Genomic DNA, 20,317 nt, shown 5'->3' on the forward strand with positions numbered 1-20,317 from the left:
TACAATGACAGACTACCGGGGAACAGCGGATTAACTGCCTTGTTCAGGGGCAGAACAACAGATTTGTACCTTGTCAGCCTGGGGATTCAATCCAGCAACCTTTCGGTTACTGGCCCAACTCTCTAACCACTAGGGTACCTGCCCCCCCCCCCCCATGCTGTATCTGTTGTGTGTCGTTACCATATACCTTTTTATTATTTAGTAATCAGTATCAGAGATTTGTTTCAAACACAAACGGTAATACAAGATTTCTTTAATGTATCACTATACGTTTTTAGATATGACAAATACATAATACCCACATCATGCACATTAACTGTAACACGTATCCTTCAGACTGTCCTTTTCAATATCAACATTTTCTGACAACAAAAAATGTACACTTACCTGTTAATGCTCTATTGTGTTTATATACCTGCAGTAAGTACCTTTATGTAATAAAGTTTATTTTAGTAATTTGATTGTTTTTATGATACAAAGTATGTACATTAATATACACTGAGTGTACAAAACATTAGGAACACCTTCCTAATATTGAGTTGCGGCCCCCTTTGCCCTGAGACCAGCCTCAATTTGTCTGGGACTCTACAAGGTGTTGAAAGTGTTCCACAGGGATGCTGGCCCATGTTGACTCTAATGCTTCCCACAGTTGTGTGAAGTTGGCTGGATGTTCTTTGGGTAGTGGACCATTCTTGATACACACTGTTGAGAGTGAAAAACCAAGCAGCGGTGCAGTTCTTGACTCAAACCGGTGCGCCTGGTACCGACTACCATACCCCGTTCTAAGGCACTTACATATTTTGTCTTGCCCATTCACCCTCTGAATGGCACACATACACAACCCATGTCTCAAGGCTTAAAAATCCTTCTTTAACCTGTCTCATCCCCTTCATCTAAGCTGATTGAAGTGGATTTAACAAGTGACATCAATAAGGGATCATAGCTTTCATCTGGATTCACCTGGTCAGTCTATGTCATGGAAAGAGCATGTTTTGTACACTCAGTGTATGTATTATGATTTTTCATAAAACTCATATTTTATATAGTGGAACATTACTCATATACACGTAAACAAAACGATACACAAAGGTACTATACAAAGAATCTGTACAATGATACGACAACACCAATCTCATTGTCTATCCAAGCAATGAGTTGTATCGCGTCCTCGCTTCTCGCCTCCTTCTCAAACACCATTGGACGAGAAAGCCAGGGTTCTCCCATTTGACCTTCTCCTCAAATAGGTTTTGAGAAGGAGGCGAGGAGAGAAGACACAAGGAGTATGCAATTGAGATTCTCCCCATCTGTCACCCGACAAGGCACCTTAACCTTAACAGTTCATAACAGTCCAGAAAGGGAAGTAGCAGGGTTTGGGAGTAACTGATTACAAAAAAAACAGCTATAATATTGTAATCAGATTACAGATACTTTTGAGAAACTAGATGACTACTTCTTGGATTACTTTTAAATTCATAAAGGATGTTTCGGTTTTCTTTAATGACAATCAATTCAGCATTGAAAAAAGGTGCAAGTTTAATTTTGTTCCACCTGACCGAGTCTGACCACAAGTCAGAGACCACTATGATGACACACCAAATGCGTTTGATGGATCCTTTTTATCTTCTTCTAATGCCTCTTCTGGGGAAAGTAATCCAAAAGTAACTGAAAGTAATCAGATTATGTTACTGAGTTTGGGTGATCCAAAAGTTACATTACTGATTACAAGTTTGGACAGATAACTGTAACAGGTTATATTTAGAAAGTAACCTAACCAACCCTGACAAGCAGTGTCCACAAGATGGAGGAGGTCAGAACTCGCACTCCTCCAGTATCTCCTCCATGGTCTCTCCCAGCGTCATCTCTCCATCGCTACTTGACAGGCTCTTCCTGGTGTGGAACTCCAATCCTCCCGTGTCTCTCTCCCTATCTCGCCAACCTGACACCTCCCCTCCTTCCCCCTCTCGTCGCCCTCCTTGCCCCTGCAAGGCCACCTGCAGCAAGTGGGAGTGTGTGGCAGGCCCACCCCCCTCCTCATATGATTCGCTCTGCTGGGAGCCATGGGGGCGTCGGCCTCTAGAGCACTTCCACAGATGTTTGAGGGGCTCGCCCCGGAAGTCAATGCAGGGCGTGACCTGGAAGTGGTTTGTGAACAGGAAGAGCTGCCATCGCTTTTTCAGCTCCGTCTGGACCTGGAGATAACAGATTTTTATTTGTGTTTTTACTTGTATTTATTTATTATTTTCTATTACGATGAGAACGATTTGTTAAGCTAACACTTAGGCTACAGTAAATTGATCTGCTAGTTTGTGGATAGTTACCTCTATGTTGGCAAAGCAGTACAGCACAGAAACCAAGAATCCCTGAGAGAGAGGTATGACACATAATGATTGTATTCAAGGTAACAAACTCTACCAGACCATTTGCATTTATTATCAAGACAAATTCTTTCCCTCTAAATGCAGTTCTTAATGGGATCAGGATGTTTTCCTTTCTTTACTCAACAGGAACAATTAAACATTTGTTATGGTCTTAAGGAAGGTGGCCATTTTGTTATCAGTTCTTACCTGGAAGGAGCTAAGGGTGAGGTTAATGAAGTTCCTGGCATAGCGGCTGCTTCCCTCCACACTCTCATCTATCAGTATAGTGAAAACTACCTCGTGGATCCCCAGTAGAGGGATCAGGACTATCGTAGCCCTGGCCAAGCTAACAGAGAAAAGGAAAGGAGTTTTGGCATTCAGACTGTACTGGGGTTCAAATAAAATAGTTGCTTGAGGGTGCTGGCTACTACTGTCACAGATTAGAGTAAACCTTTAGAGTGACCGTAGCCTACCTGTATCTGTAGTCTGTGAATTTCACTTGGTCTGCCTTTAACTTTGAGAGCAGCAACATTAGTATTTTAATGAATATGTAGAAAATGACCTGCAACACAAATCAATGATGTATTATTTCTGTAAAACAGTAGGAGATGCTTATGTTTTTACACTGGTGTGTAAAAAGTAAACTGTGTCTTTAAGAGGAGAAACCCTATCTTATTGGGATCAGTGCACCGTAACCATTCTGCCCTATATGACATGCTTGTGACTGCTTCTGACACCCACTGCTCTGGCTGACGTCTATGTCACATGGTCTCAACTATTGATCTTAGACATCCCAAAATCGGTGTGAAATCAGTGAAAAATCACAGGAAATCTCACAAGAGCTGATGCCCCCAGTGTGCCAGTCTTGTGCACTTTTGGAGTACACTGTAGAGTCATGGTTTGATAGACGATTTATCGTTGTGTCACGTTCTTAGATATCAGTGGAGCATTAGTTGAGTGGTGATACAGGAGGTTGCTATAGGTTATATATTGTAGGTTGCTACTCACCAACACAGATAAAGTGATGGGTCCCCTTATTATCCACCAGATCCATCTATTCTCATTGTTCCAGCACCTTAGGACAGGAGAGATTCAAGCCAGATTTGGGCCTACAGCATCAGCTTGTATCATAGACTATTGGGTATTTACACAGATCAGTACTGATTGATTACTTTACGAGAGCAGGCATAAATATGATCAGAAGTCTTGAAATGAGTGGTGGAAATTCTCCCAAAATACTTACCCTTTATTTTCATATAGAACTTTGCTCACTGTCCATGGCACCACAAACACGAATGGAGTACCTTTAGCAAGAGCAAAAGTATTTTGTTGCCATAAGTTGTCAATCTATCTTCATTAGAGCCTTACCTTATTCAATGAACATGTGCCTTTCAAACATTAGAGCCTTACCCCAACCAATCAGAATGTGCATTTTAAACATTAGCGCCTTACCTCAGCCAATTAACATGTATCTTATAAACATTTAGAACCATACCCCAGCCAATGAGCATGTATCTCTTGAGCAGTCGTCTCTTGGTGAGGACGTCGGTGAACAGGAGGGTCTGGAGGAAGATTGCTTCTACCAGGAGCCAGAAGTAGTTACACGCTACAAAATACTCCATGGACACCCGGGAGGCCTTACATACCACCGTTATCTACAGGAAGAGGAGATATTAGATGTAATAGGATATATTACAGTGCCTTATCCTTGTTGAATACATTTATTTTACATAATAGTCTCTTGTGACAGACGTTAACGTAAGAGCACACCTGAGATTTTGTTCTGGGTGCCCGATATTTCTTCTATCATAACAAATAAGTATTCTGAAGGCCAGCATGGTTGAAAATGTTCTGTTTTTATATATTTTTTAAAACAAACTCTACAGGACATGAGTACCACTGAATTGGAGTATGAGTTCCACCCTTGGTCGTCACTGGGTAGCTTGGTGTACATGACATGTAACACGATCTCCTTTATGAAGACGGCTATGGCTCTCAACATGAAGGACACAAACAGATTCATGTGGATGTAGTTCCTCGTACAGTGGAGCTTCCTGGAAGAGACAGAGGTTGGCATTGACTCAAACCCACCACTGACTATTTAGTGTGGAAATTGATGATGTGATTATGCGACTAAGATGAATGCTCAGTACATAGGCAATCCATTGTGGTTTATAGTGATCAATAACATAATCTGTAATCTTGTTATTCTGCTTCCCCTGGTATCCATTTGATATTTTATTATCAATTAATGACATTGAACACTGACCAGTGGGTTTGAATCAATGCCGTGACTAAGGAGTATGTCATTGCTTTGCAGTTGTGTCATCGCCCTACGATAGTAGAATTCATCATAATCATCATTAACATGTGCCTAACCCCCTGACCCCTGCGCTCTGGCCCCTTGACACTAACCTGAGAATGCCCATGAGCAGAGTGGCCAGAGAGAGGGAGGAGAGGGACAGAGAGTAGCCGACGATGGAGATGACCCTCAGGGCTGCATGGCGAAACCACTCATCCTCCTGAAAGACACAGACATGGAAAAAAAGAAGTGAAAAAGAGGCAATTGACCTCAACCTCTGAAATTCACTTAGATATTACCTTTGATGATACAATGGAAGCAATACATGGTTATAACATCTACAGAAAAGACAGAAATGCAAAAATATTAGGTGTTGCCATTTATACACTATTCAGAACCACATTCCTGTAAAGCTTAGAGAGGATCTCATGTTAAATACTATTGAAGTAATATGGCTACAGGTTCATCTGCCTCACCTAAAGCCCATTCTGGTGGGAAGCTGCTATAGACCACCAAGTGCTAACAGTCAGTTTCTGGATAACGTGTTAAATGGTTGATAATGTACACAACCGGTCAAATGTTTTAGAACACCTACTCATTCAAGGGTTTTTTTTTGTTTGTACAATTTTTTACATTGTAGAATAATAGTGAATATATCAAAACTATGAAATAACATATATGGAATCATGTAGTTAACAAAAAAGTGTTAAACAAATCCAAATATATTTGAGATTCTTCAAAGTAGCCACCCTTTGCCTTGATGACAGCTTTGAAAGTTTCTTTTAGTGCAGTTTCAAAAACTATCAAGCGCTATGATGAAACTGGTTCTCATGAGGACCGCCACATGAATGGAAGACCCAGAGCTACCTCTGCTGCAGAGGATACGTTCATTAGTTACCAGCCTCAGAAATTGCAGCCCAAATAAATGCTTCACAGAGTTCAAGTAACAGATACATCTCAACATCAACTGTTCAGAGGAGACTGTGTGAATCAGGCCTTCATGGTCGAATTGCTGCAAAGAAACCACTACTAAAGGACACCAATAAGAAGAAGAGACTTGCTTGGGCCAAGAAACACAAGCAATGGACATTAGACCGGTGGAAATTTGTCCTATGGTCTGGAGTCCAAATTGGAGATTTTTGGTTCCAACCGCCGTGTCTTTATGGGGGTGCCTTGCTGGTGACACTGTCTGTGATTTATTTAGAATTCAGGGCACACTTAACCAGCATGGCTACCACAGCATTCTGCAGCATTATGTCATCCCATCTGGTTTGGGCTTAGTGGGACTATCATTTGTTTTTCAACAGGACAATGACCCAACACACTTCCAGGCTGTGTAAGGGCTATTTTACCAAGAAGGAGAGTGATGGAGTGCTGCATCAGATGACCTGGCCTCCGCAATCCCCCAACCTCAACCAAATTGAGATGGTTTGGGATGAGTCGGACCGCAGAGTGAAGGAAAAGCAGCCAACAAGTGCTCAGCATATGTGGGAACTGCTTCAAGACTGTTGGAAAAGCATTCCAGGTGAAGCTGGTTGAGAGAATGCCAAGCGTGTGCAAAGTTGTCATCAAGGCAAAGTGTGGCTATTTGAAGAATCTCAAATAGAAAATATAGTTTCATTTGTTTAACACTTTCTTGGTTACTACATGATTCCATATGTGTTTTTTCATAGTTTTGATGTCTTCACTATTATTCTACAAAGTAGAAAATAGTAAAAATAAAGAGAATCCCTTGAGGAAGTAGGTGTTCTAAAACTTTTGACCAGTAATGTATGTGATATAAACAGAGAGGTATATTTTCTGGGTGATTTAAATATTGACTGGCTTTCATCAGGCTGTCCACTCAAGAGAAATCTTCTAACTGTAACTAGTGCTTGCAACCTGTATCGGGTTATCAGTCAACCTACCAGGGCTACAAATAAGCACAGGAATGAAATCATCAACATGTATTGATCACATCTTTACTAATGCTGCAGACATTTGCTTTAAATCAGTGTCCAAATCCATAGGATGTAGTGATCACAATATTGTAGCCATATCTAGGAAAACCAAAGTTCTAAAGCCTGGGCCTAGTATAATTTATAAGAGGTCATACAATATGTTTTGTAGTGATTCCTATATTGTTGATGTAAAGAATATCTGTTGGTCCATGGTGTGTAATGAGGAGTAAACAGACACGGCACTTGACACATTTATGAAATTGCTTATCCCAGTTACTAATAAGCATGCACCATTAAGAAAATGACTGCAAAAACTGTTAAAACCCTGTGGATTGATGAGGAATTGAAAAAAAATGTATGGTTGAGAGGAATGAGGCCAAAAGGAATGTCAAATAAGTCTGGCTGCACAACAGATTGGCAAATATACTGCAAATTGAGAAATTGAGAAATCATGTGACTAAACTGAATATATAGAAGAAACTAGATTATGAAACAAAGATCAATTATATAGAGAATGACAGTAAAAAACTTTGGAGCACCTTAAATTAATTTATGGGCAAAAAGGCAAACTCAGCTCCATCATTCATTGAATCAGATGGCTCATTCATCACAAAACCCACTAATATTGGCAACTACTTTAATGTTTTTTTAATTGGCAAAATTAACAAACTTAAGCATGACATGCCAGCAACAAACACTGACACTACACATCCAAGTATAACTGATCAAATTATGAAAGACAAGCATTGTAATTTTGAATTCCCTAAAGTGAGTGTGGAAGAAGTGAAAAAATTATTGTTGTCTATCAACAATGACAAGCCACCGGGGTCTGACAACTTTGATGGAAAATTACTGAGGATAATAGAGGACAATGTTGCCTCTGCTATTTGCATATCTTCAATCTAAACCTACTAGAAACTGTGTTCCCTCAGGCCTCGAGGGAAGCAAAAGTAATTCCGCTACCCAAGAATAGTAAAGCCCCCTTTTCTGGTTCAAAAAGTCAACCAATCAGCCTGTTACCAACCCTGAGTAAACTTTTGGAAAAAATGGTGTTTGACCAGATAAAATGCTATTTTGCTGTAAACAAATTGGCAACAGACTTTCAGTACACTTATATTTAAGGACATTCAACAGTGCTTACACAAATAACTGATGATTGGCTGAGAGAAATTGATGATAAAAAGATTGTTTTGTTAGACTTCAGTGCGGCTTGTGACATTATAGATCTTAGTATGCTGCTGGAAAAACGTATTTGTTATGGCTTTACACATAGGGTGTTCTTTAATGGAAGCCTCTCCAACATAATCCAGGTAGAACCAGGAATTCCCCAGGGCAGCTGTTTAGGCCCCTTACTTTTTCAATCTTTACTAACAACATGCCACTGGCTTTGAGTAAAGCCAGGGTGTCTATGTATGCAGATGACTCAACACTATACACATCAGCTACTACAGTGACTGAAATGACAGCAACACTTCGCAAAGAGCTGCAGTTAGTTTCAGAATGGGTGGCAAGGAATAAGTTACACAGAACCCAAACAGGCTGCGCGCGAGCACCATCGTGCGTACATTCATTTTGTCCCCCCACACCAAACGCGATCACGACACGCAGGTTAAAATATCAAAACAAACTCTGAACCAATTACATTAATTTGGGAACAGGTCAAAAAGCATAAAACATTTATGGCAATTTAGCTAGTTAGCTTGCACTTGCTAGCTAATTTGTCCTATTTAGCAAGCTTGCTGTTGCTAGCTAATATGTCCTGGGATATAAACATTGAGTTGTTATTTTACCTGAAATGCACAAGGTCCTCTACTCAGACAATTAATCCACACATAAAACGGTGAACCGAATCGTTTCTAGTCATCTCTCCTCCTTCCAGGCTTTTTCATCTTTGAACTTAAATGGTGATTGGCATCTAAACTTTCATTTACATTACATTACATTTAAGTCATTTAGCAGACGCTCTTATCCAGAGCGACTTACAAAATGGTGCATTCACCTTATGATATCCAGTGGAACAACCACTTTACAATAGTGCATCTAAATCTTTTAGGGGGGGGGGGGTTAGAAGGATTACTTTATCCTATCCTAGGTATTCCTTAAAGAGGTGGGGTTTCAGGTGTCTCCGGAAGGTGGTGATTGACTCCGCTGTCCTGGCGTCGTGAGGGAGCTTGTTCCACCATTGGGGTGCCAGAGCAGCGAACAGTTTTGACTGGGCTGAGCGGGAACTGTGCTTCCTCAGAGGTAGGGGGGCCAGCAGGCCAGTGGTGGATGAACGCAGTGCCCTTGTTTGGGTGTAGGGCCTTTCATAGTATTACTACACCGACCGGCAACACAGTTCGTCTTTCAATCACCCACGTGGGTATAACCAATGAGGAGATGGCACGTGGGTACCCGCTTCTATAAACCAATGAGTGGATGGGAGAGACAGGACTTTCAGCGCGATCTGCGTCAGAAATAGAAAGGAATTCTATTTTAGCCCTTGGCAACGCAGACTCTTGTTGACGCGCGTGAGCAGTGTGGGTGCAATAATTGAATAACATAGATTTCTACATTTATTTTGCAACGCTCGAGCACGCGACGCGAGCGGTGTGGTCAGCCTATTAGTCCTAAATATTTCAAAAACGAAAAGAATTGTATTTGAGAGAAATCATTCACTAAACCCTAAACCACAACTAAATATTGTAATGAATTATGTGGAATTTGAGCAAGTTGATGTGACTAAACAGCTTGGAGAACCCTGGATTGTAAACTTTCAGGGTCAAGACATGTTAAAAACTTCTGAGGGATAGCCCCCTTTTTTCAATAACTTGAAGAGTGAGCAAACTACTTGACATTTAGTGTGAAGTCACCCAGATACATTTGGGCAAATCATGAAAGAGACATTTACATTCATATTACACTTTTCTGCAAGAATATCATCAAATCTGTATACTTGGACTTTGATTTAGCTTTTTCAGTATTAGTAGCCATATTATAAGTTCAACATTTGCAAACAACCAGTTTTCATAACTTCATAACTCTCCATATTCTTAGAATTTTTGTCCAAAAGGAAAAGGCTGGCTGTCACACAAGGTTAACAGCTACATTTTGCGACAGATACGGGGTTTCCCGGATACTCCCGTAAAGCCCAGCTCATTGACTATCTAGCTAGCTTATTGCTTATTTGACAAAGTTAGAATCGATCAAGTGAAGACCGCCCGCGTCATCGGCGTGCCATGAAGGCGTCGCTCTCTGACCAAATTTGCTGTCCTATAAGATATACTACACCCCTAATGATATAGTGAAGTCTGGTTACGTTCTAGGATCTCTGAGGAATACATACGAACGTGATTTGACTGGTTGAAACAACGTTTAGGGTTAGATTTTTAAAGATTCCTTTCTTTGCAAATTGAACGAGTGGAAATACTAAATCGAACGTGCATGCCATATGGACCTTTTAATGATATGAAAAATGATTTTATCTAACAAAACGACACTTTATGTTATTTCTGGGACCCTTTGGATGATAAATCAGAGCAAGATTTCAGAATGTAAGTACACATTTCACCTTCAGAGGTGAATTTATCAAACCTATTGAGGTGAAAAAAGTGTTTTGTTGTTGTCACGTCCTGACCAGTATAGAGGATATTTGGTTATTGTAGTTTGGTCAGGACGTGGCAGAGGGGAGTTGATGTATGTGTATGGGGTTTGTCACTGGTCTATGTCTGTGGTTCTATGTATAGTTAATTGGGGTTGGACTCCCAATTGAAGGCAGGTGTGTTGAGTTGCCTTTGATTGGGAGTCCTATATAGTAGGGTGTGTTTGTCTTTGTGTTTGTGGGTAGTTGTTTTTGCATTGCTTTTCGTATAGCCTGCAAGACTGTTGTACTGTCGTGTTTCTTTGTTTCTTGTTTTGTATAGTGTTCACGTTCTTGATTAATTAAATTCAAAGATGAACACAAACTCCGCTGCACCTTGGTCTCTCTCTCACGACAGCCCTTACAGAACTACCCACCACAAAAGGACCAAGCAGCGGAGGAGGAGGGAGCCACAGGAGAACAGCGTGATGAACTGGACATGGGAGGACATCCTGGACGGCAAGGGATCCTACACTTGGGAGGAGATCCTGGTCGGAAGGGATCGCCTCCCATGGGAACAGGTAGTGGCACTCAGAAGAGTGGAGGCAGCAGGACAGAAGGACCAACGGCGATGGTATGAGGGAACACGGCTGGGAAGGAAGCCCGAGAGGCAGCCCCAATAATTTTTTTGGGGGGGGCACAGGGGCTGTTTGGCGGGGCGAGGATGGAGCCCCAGGCCAGCTCCCCACACTAGCCCTGAGGTGCGTCAGCCCAGTCTGACTCGGCCTGTTCCCGCTCCCCGCACTAGCCCTAAGGTGCGTGTGCCCAGGCTGGCACGTCCTGTACCAGCTCCACGGATCAGGCATCTAGTGCGTCAGCCCAGCCTCGTCAGTCAGGAGTCGCCAGAGCTGCTCGCCAGTCAGGAGTCGCCGGAGCTGCCCGCCAGTCAGGAGTCGCCGGAGCAGCCCGCCAGTCAGGAGTCGCCAGAGCTGCCCGCCAGTCAGGAGTCGCCGGAGCTGCCCACCAGTCAGGAGTCGCCGGAGCTGCCCGCCAGTCAGGAGTCGCCGGAGCTGCCCGCCAGTCAGGAGTCGCCGGAGCTGCCCGCCAGTCAGGAGTCGCGGAGCTGCCCGCCAGTCAGGATCGCCGGAGCTGCCCGCCAGTCAGGAGTCGCCAAGCTGCCCGCCAGTCAAGAGTCGCCAGAGCTGCCCGCCAGTCAGGAGTCGCCAGAGCTGAAAGATGAACACGAACTCCGCTGCACCTTGGTCTCTCTCTCACGACAGCACTTACAGTTGTTAGGAGCTCTCCTCAAACAATAGCATGGCATTTTTTCGCAGTAATAGCTACTGTAAATTGGGCTGTGTGGTTATATTAACAAGAATGTAAGCTTTCAGGCGATGTTAGACACTTATATGTACCGACATTTGTTGTTTCTCTAAAATCTGCGATCGTGACACAAGGCGCTGCATGATTTGCAACTATCCCTCCTACAGGCCCTAGATTTGTCGCACCTAGACTACTGTTCAGTTGTGTGGTCAGGTGCCACAAAGAGGGACTTAGGAACATTTCAATTGGCTCAGAACAGGGCAGCGTGGCTGTACATAGAGAGCTAACATTAATAATATGCAGGGCAATCTCTCATGGCTTAAAGTGGAAGAGAGACTGACTTCATCACTACTTGTTTTTTTAAGAGGTGTTGAAAAGCTGAATGCACAGAACTGTCTGTTTAAACGACTAGCACACAGCTCGGACACCCATGCATACCCCACAAGACATGCCACCAGAGGTCTCTTCACAATCCCCAAGTCCAGAACAGACTATGGGAGGTGCAGAGTACTACATAGAGCCATGACTACATGGAACTCTATTCCACATCAGGTAACTGATGCAAATAGTAGAATCAGATTTAAAAACAGAGAGAAATACACCTTATGGAACAGCAGGGACTGTGAAGAGACACACACACAGGTACAGACACACGCATAAGCACACGGGCGCTGGCACACGCACTCTACACACACTTACATTGTAATATTGTTGTATAGTGGTATCATACATTTTGTGTTGTGGATATGTGGTGGTGTGACAGTGCATACCTTGGCAGCAGCTAACGGGGATCCCTAATAAAATACAAATGGGAAATTTTGAACTGGGGTATGATTTATTTTTGACGTTTCAGTTGCAAGGCCTTTTCCAAATGCAAGGCACTCTGTTTCCTCTCACAGCCTTTTTCTCACCTCGGGTTTAAAGAAGTCTTGGTCATCACATTCTGTCTTCTCCCGCCAGACATCCGTAGAATTCTCCTGGAGTCGCCAGGACCCATTGGACAGACACTCCATGTACACTCTCCTGGAGTCATCTGGGTCAGGAAGAGAAGCAGAATGACTAGATCGGTTATGGAGAGATTTGCTGTGCTTCTAATTGCGTGGTACTATATGAAATGTTATGATGTTGTGTTGTGCCATCACATGACGTTATAGATGTATGAATGTATGGATATGTGTGATATTTATTTATTCATAAGGGACAATGCGCATAAATCAACATCAATATTACAATAATGAAACATCCATGTAAATGTGCCGGGGTTAGCCGGGGTTAGCCAAAAGCTAATTTGCACCTGGGCAGGTAAGGGCCTTTTCACAGCCACTATATAAATCCTCACTAAAACAATACAAAATATATCATTCTAACAACAACATCAACAACAACACTATCATCAACTGTCGTCTTACATATGAGAAATCACAGATAACTCATGTGTACAGGTTTGGATAGATTTGAGCCTAGTTTTCAATTTTACATTTGAAAATACAATAATCAGTGCAGCTTCTCAAGTCCATCGGCATTGCATTCCAGTATATTGTAGCTCTAACAGAGGAGGCCATTTGAACAATTTTACTGTGTCGAAAAGGGACAACGCAATCCCCTCTAGTTACTGCCCTTGTTATCCTGGAGGTGCTTTCCTTGAGCATGATATGCCGGCATAGGGGTGGAGAGACAAGACCTTTCAGGATCTTAAAGACAAGGCTTGCAAGGCTCTACATCATGCTTAAAGCTATCCAGACTAAATAAATTATCTATGTAAATTATATGACAATGGTGGTAATTGTTTGGTTTGTTATCAAGTGATTCAATTGGTTTCAGATTAGTGGCTCCTGCCTGTGACCAGCATGTGAGGCAATATCTCAAATGTGAGAAGATTATAGCATGCCTAAAGTTGGATAATCCATACTTGACTGTGTTAAGCACCTTCTTCACATGTTTCCTAAATGTCAAGTTGGAGTCCAAAATGACGCCGAGATACCTGAAATTAGACACAACTTTCAGATGCTCCTCATTAACAAGAACAGCTTGTTGGAGAATCTTTCTTTCTTATAGAATTCTTATAGAAGTACATATGTAACAGTATAGCTTCCGTCCCTCTCCTCGCCCCAACCTGGGCTTGAACCAGGGACCCTCTGCACACATCAACAACCGACACCCACGAAGCATCGTTACCCATCGCGCCACAAAAGCCACGGCCCTTGCAGAGCAAGGGGAACAACTACTTCAGGTCTCGGAGCGAGTGACGTCACCCGATTGAAACGCTATTAGCGCGCACCACCGCTAACTAGCTAGCCATTTCACATCGGTTACACATACAAACAGTCTTTAAATGCAGGCAAGAATTAGTCATCCATTTAGAAACATGTACCATAGCTTCAGTTAACTTGTTAACAACTAGTTGTCTATTTTTTTGTGTACATACAGAACTGTATCATCTGCATACATCTGCATGTTAACTTGTGGGCAAACAAGTGGGAGATCATTTATATAGAGGGTAAACAGAAGGGGGCCTAATATTGACCCTTGTCGGACCCCGTAGTTATAGTAAAGAGAGTCGACTGAGTGTCCCCCAGACGAACCCTTTGACTTCTGTCGTCAGATAGGAATACATCCAACTAATAACTTCAGTGGACACATTAAGGGAGGATAGTTTGGATAGGAGGACCTCATGATTCACAGTATCAAAGGCCTTTTTAAGATCCAAAAAGACTGACTTCACCACCTATGTCCAGTTTAGATTTAATGCACTCCAAAAAAATAGCAGTTGGCTGTTTCGGTAGAATGGTTAGTTCTGAATCCAAATTGCATTTGATGGATTGAGTTACCCTGAATGAAGCCTCCAGACTCACCCTTTGTAATCCAGGGAAGGTAGGAAGGACAGGGCACTGACACGTTACCGGGGGCTGAGTGGGGCCAACACACAAACACGTCAACCATCCCGTTACAGTAGATTCCTGAAAGGACAAACAAGTAAAGAGTAAGAGACGAACAGAAAAGTACATAAATAATAAAGTTCTATTGCTTAACGGAAAATGAATTTCCATATAGATCAATTGCTGCCCTGACAGTGTGGCTGCAATTAAATGACAATACACATTGTAGCGGGAAGAATGGTACATTGATACATGGAACTGGCCAGGGCCAAAAACAAACTGCTCACCAGTTTCTGAGAAGATGCTTTCTGCTAAAATCCTGGTGCAGTTCTCCCTATATTCATTCCGTTTAGAGATCAACTCTTCAAGTTTCATCTTCGTAGCGTCAGTTAATGTGGGATCCTAATAAAATAAAATAAATCACAGAGCCCACCACCTTTCATGTGAAATAAGACAGTTATAAAGAGAGGAATATTTTATGATAAACTACACATTTTTACAACCCCAACAATGCGCCAGGAAGACTGAGGGGAATGTGGTTTTAGTGAGAGCCCACAAGATGGCAGTATTTGAGTAGAATTCCTGTTGAGCTATCTAACTACCCAACCTCCATCTTTGGTAGGCGTCTGTGTAGGCAATTTCACAAGCCTTGGGCTCAATTCAATCCGTATTGCTGAAGTTCAGCACTGTAGTGAAATTGAAATGTAAAGGTAATTTCCGATTGAGCCGACATATGCAAGGCTAACCTTGAATGCAGTCTCCGCAGACGCAGGAACATTGTCTTAAATGTTTTATCGTGCTATAGCGCTGAACTTCGGCGATACAGATTGAGTCGAGACCCTAATGTCATGTGGTCTAAACTAATAGAAGTAAATGCACCTGTTTCATTTACTCTGAGAAGAGAAATCAAAATGGGAGATTTGACCAGCAGTAACTCAGTTAGGCTGCGTTTACATCTTTGGCTGCGTTATGATCTTTGGACAATTATTTGCATAGCTGATATCTATCTGATCTTTCCCTAATGTGTAAACATCAAAAAGAACTACAGGGAATCTAATCTTTTGACTTCCAGTTCATACAGTACCACCTCCATATGGCTGCGTTTACACAGGCAGCGCAATTCTGATCTTTTACCCAATGATTGGGCAAAAGATCAGAATTGGGCTTCCTGTGTAATCTGAATCCTGATACAAACCCGATCCTCCATATGCGACCTCTGTCTGGACGCTCAGATTAGATTTTTTTGCTCTTATGTGGTTTGATGCTGCGTTCATAACCAAGTGGGAAGGTGGTCATTAACAGTTGTGAATTTCTAAATAAAAGTTGGATCCATTCACGTGCTTTGAACTCATTGAGAAACGCTGATTGACTAATGGCCAACAAGCTGTAAGTACAGACATCATGATTGTAAACCAATTATAGGGTTCAAAAGACAGAATAGATTTTTATAAATAATGTTTAGTTTTTACATCTAACTGCAGAAAATGCTGTTATCGAGGTCATTTCCTTAGTAGATGATGTCAGAGCTCAGCATGTGGGACAAGTCGGAGCTCAGGGATGATAGACGAGTTTCCAACTCGTAATTACGAGGGGCATTCTAGTGGATTTTCCCCCAGTTGTATGTGGTAAATACCACCTTCCCACTTGGTTATGAACGCATCATTATTGCACACTATTGCACATGACCTGTTGTTACCATGACAATCACCCCAACATTTACAGTAGTGGTAATGGGAAATGAGCATTACATCTGTTTGCTACTTCAGAGGCTACATCAATGCGAATGCGCAAATCTGATTTTGGTCACATGTAAAACTGTTTGGACATTCCAAAGAATTTCTGAAGTATAAAGAAAATCTGATTTGGGTTCTTAGGGTGGCTGTGTAAACACAACCTTATGCCTATTCATGATCTTGGTCCAAAATGTAAAGGGACTGCCCAGTGTTTCCAGATTTCTATGAAATATGACTTATACATTTTCCTTACAAATCTTTTTAATTAGGTATGTTAAAAAGCAGCTTTTCTGTGTTGCAATTGTGTGAGCATACCCCAACAACAAAATGGTTAATGGTGTGGGCGTATACCAGTCGAAAAAAATATTAACGCAAGTAGACCGCTGATTGGCCAGCTCACCCTCTTCTAGACTGCTGATTGGCCAGCTCAAGATTACATTATGCTCTATGAGGAAATAGCAAGCATTTTTTAAATGGCCGGTTTGAGATACATGTTTGAGGTGCGGTTTTTGAAGTGTTTTTTCTCCAATTTATGCTTTGGCCAAAAATACGAGTATCAACAACCTTATTTGGATATGAGTTAACAGAATATTAACTTTGAAAGGTAACTGGGCAAATACTTTAAGATGTCTTACCACATGATTTGGCAATGTTCTATACAAATAAAACATTGACAAAACATAATAAATTCTATTATTCTAGTGGCAGACCAACCCTTCTCTTCTTTTTGTAAAGTAAACAGAGAATCAAGGTTTTCCCATGTAGAATCTGTTTTCCACAGGTGGGGTACAGTACCATAGATATATAATCCAATGGATTCTATTTCTATGTGCGGTACTCTTTCTCTGACCAACATTCCCTGCCTTGCCTTCACACTCCAATGGGGATACATACTGTATATCTATCTGAACTGTGTAACCTCCCTGTGCCTGTCCATTCTATTCCCCCTCCACCACCACCTGTTCCAATGTGATCTGTCCTATCCTAGGAGCGCCCTGACTTTCTAACGCTTCAATTGACCCCTTCTGTCTCTTGTCATCAGGTTTTCTGGACAGCAGCTATCACGGAGGAGTGTGTGTGTGTCTGTCTGTCTGTCAGATCTCTCACTACTATCTGGGGTGAAAAGAAGGTACAGGGGCTCTCCTCTACTTTAAGAGAAAACACTTTAAAATCCACTGAGACACTTAAGGGATTCTGAGCTTAACTCAGTTACATATTTGGAGAGGGTGCTGATATAATTGAGGGCCTGGGAATCAAATCCGAGCGTTCTCTACTGAGATCATGTTCATCATATAGTATGTAGCTACTATTGAGTAAAGGGATGTATTTACCGTAAGTACACAAGGTAATACTGAAGGTATAGAGTTTTAGGACTTACCCAGATAGAATCATACTTTGGAAATGTGTCGGTGTATTTTTTGTGCTGTATACTGTATGTCCGTTTCTGGCTGTTCTGGTACATTTTGCTGCATATTTTGTGATAATATTTATGTCTGGAGTGATATGCATGGCCATATGTGTGCCATGCCATGCCACCCAGTACATTATCATATAGCCATGTTGCTAAGCAACTCCAAAGTTCTTGCAAATCCCAGTCGCATAAAACAAAATAAAGATTTCATACCATAAATTCAGGGCTTATCATCTCACTGTGTCAGTGAGATAGACTATGGTTTTACAGTTCAACGGTAGCAATTCATCCTCTCAATCAGATAAAGGATAACTGGAATCTGGAGCAAATTATGTTTCTCTGTTGTGAGGTTGGAATATTTGTGAGATTGCTTCAATTCACCTTTTTAACAGAATATTCGTTTTTTTCATATTTTACTGAAAATTCTATATGTACTATAGATGTTCAAATAAATGCTCAACAAATAAAAAAAATACGTTTTTATTTTTTACTGGCACTCCCGACAGGAAACAAGTAGGAAAAGTTGTAAAGGAAATATCAAATGGCTCCAAAACTGGTTTAGACTCAATATTCTGGAGAAATTGAATTCAGATTAGTATATGCACATGTGTGTGCCCTGCTTGTGTGTGTATGTGTGTGCATATGGGCAGGCAGGTACCCAAGCGGTTAGAGAGACGAGCCAGCAACCGGAGAGTTGCCAGCCAGTTTGAGTCCCGGGTCTGACAGGAAAAAATCTGTTTGGGAAGTCAGCTGGCAACCGGAGGGTTGCTATTATCAATTCCTAGAAGCCATTGCCTGCCGTTGTACCTTGAGCAAGTCACTTAACCTCTATGTGTGTCTTTCGGGGGCGTTGGGATAAAGCAGATTTTAGTTGGACTTTGTGCTGACAAATAAAGTGATGTTAATATTAATGTGTGTGTGTGTGCAGCTCACCATCTTACCTGTAGACTGGAGAGGAGCAGTAGGAGTAAAGGAGAGAGTGTGGTACTCCCCAGTGCCCACCCCCCTCTGTGCCAGGCTGGTCGTAGCATGGGTATGGCACTTTGTTTACATATAAGCTGGATGGCACCTCATCGACCCGCCTGCCACTGATGCTCTCTTCACACTCATCCTTGTCTTACCTCTCAGCATCCACACCACACGGAACCAACACATGGACCAGCCTCTTCTCTAAAGTGTCCAGTCCTTTCACCAATGTGGTTTTCCAGGTAAAGATGATTTGAGACTAGTGAACGTTTTATGTGCTTGGTTAAGCTGACTTACTCACGGTGTAGTCTGCTCTCAGTGTTTGGCTTCTGAGCTGATTTTTGAAAGGCAGTGTCTTCTCTCTTCAACGTAGGCTCGCCTCAAAACAGTGGGTTTTGGGGTAAAGATGATTTGTGATTGGTTTTAGTACATTTTTACAGGTGCCTGGTTGAGATGGAGCCGTCTTCTTCTTTGGATCGTTGTTTCACTTCTTTTAGGCGTGGGTTGATATTCTGAAGGTAAATTCTTCCTGTAACTCTTAATGTTTTGGGAATAAATAGTGTTCTTCTCTTGGTTAACAGGTGTTTAGTAAAGATATCCAGGCACTTATTCTAGTTGTGGGTTATTTTGGAGCAACGTTCCCCATCTCATTGAGGCTTTAAACGAGACACTCCTTTTTAAGTTGTGATCAGTTTGATAAAGTTTTCTCCGACATCTCTCCTAGTTTTAGTATTTTATAAAGTTGTCCTCTGTCCTAGTTGACGTGTGTTAGTAAAGTTGTCCTCTGTCCTAGTACACAAGCATTAGTTAACTTGTCCTTTGTCCCTCACCTAGTTGACGTGTATTAGCAAAGTCATCATTGTCTTCTTAGTATTTGGTAAAGTTGTTTTTGGCTCGTCTGCCTGTCGCTGTGTGTTTGGTTAAGTTGTCTTCGTCTCAGGCTCATTCTCAAGGGTTCTGTTGTCTGTCCTCCATGATGTCCTGAACGCGACTGAAAGTGTCTGTGAATCCTCACCCATCAGTCTGCCTCCCCTTTTTCTCCGCCCGGCCTTGTCCCAGCCAATCAAGATAAGACAAGGGAGAGCTGTTTTACTGGAGTGACTTTATAGTCCAGGAGGGGAACGCACACACAAGCAGAAAGTATATACTCACACACACACACAAACACACACACACACAAACACACACACAAACAGTCACATCGTAAGGTGTGCAGTGTTGATCCATGACTGGGGCTAAAGGTTCAGTGGCAGTTTTATGTGGGTGGTTCTCCCAAAGTAAGAGGGCCTCATCAACAGTATTTGACACTAATGGGATCTCTGTGTGGTCTAATGGATCTACAAACGCACCACAGGAGCTGCAGGGGCCATGACCAAACACACAGGATAGATCATAAGCCAGAGAAACATGTTGTACTACCGTTCATGCACTGTGCAGATGGTGCAGCCCAAAAAATACATTACTATTAAATCAAATCAAACTTTTCCTAAGTGTACTATTGTATAAGTTTAACAATAAGTAGCGCTTTATAGACAACGAGAGGGGGGGTTAAAACTATGTTTGGAAGTAAACTACATTCCTTAGACATTTAGAAAGAAAGAGAAAAGCTAATCAATTGATAACCTCATTTCACTATGACGTCACAGTGTAAACAATGTGCTGTACGAGGGCGGTTGATTCTAGTGTTGTTTACACCATTATTTACCGCATTGTTTACATGTTGACATAATAGGGAAATAGGGTTATAGAAGAGAAAAAGGAACCTTTGTAACAAGGAACAAGAGAAAAGGTATAAACACCTGTAATAAAAGGGAAACATTACGTAGAGGAAGATCAGATACGTGGAGGAA

General features: G+C 41.9%; 1 protein-coding gene across 1 annotated transcript; it reads right to left on the minus strand.

The window, feature by feature from the left end:
• Window positions 1-236: 236 nt before the first annotated feature.
• On the minus strand, window positions 237-19,538 carry glp2r (glucagon-like peptide 2 receptor). Its single transcript, XM_014179554.2, has 13 exons — window positions 18,443-19,538; window positions 14,645-14,759; window positions 14,334-14,438; window positions 12,393-12,514; window positions 4,773-4,879; window positions 4,255-4,411; window positions 3,853-4,012; window positions 3,601-3,661; window positions 3,366-3,432; window positions 2,831-2,919; window positions 2,565-2,703; window positions 2,319-2,360; window positions 237-2,189 (listed from the first exon to the last, which is right to left on the minus strand). Exons 1-13 carry the CDS (start codon window positions 18,530-18,532, stop codon window positions 1,809-1,811), a joined length of 1,635 nt encoding a protein of 544 aa, XP_014035029.1. The 5' UTR covers window positions 18,533-19,538; the 3' UTR covers window positions 237-1,808.
• Between the last annotated feature and the right edge of the window lie 779 nt (window positions 19,539-20,317).

This window comes from Salmo salar, chromosome ssa28 (genome assembly GCF_905237065.1).
Source record: "Salmo salar chromosome ssa28, Ssal_v3.1, whole genome shotgun sequence".
Taxonomy (NCBI): Eukaryota; Metazoa; Chordata; class Actinopteri; order Salmoniformes; family Salmonidae; genus Salmo; species Salmo salar.

Excerpts from the sequence above, each read along its gene's own strand:
- glp2r (XM_014179554.2), bottom strand. The coding sequence starts at position 18,532 with ATGCTACGACCAGCCTGGCACAGAGGGGGGTGGGCACTGGGGAGTACC. Across the intron at positions 14,439-14,644 it reads AAGCATCTTCTCAGAAACTG|GAATCTACTGTAACGGGATG; the intron begins GTGAGCAGTTTG and ends TTGTCCTTTCAG. Across the intron at positions 4,412-4,772 it reads CTGCTCATGGGCATTCTCAG|GAAGCTCCACTGTACGAGGA; the intron begins GTTAGTGTCAAG and ends TGTCTCTTCCAG.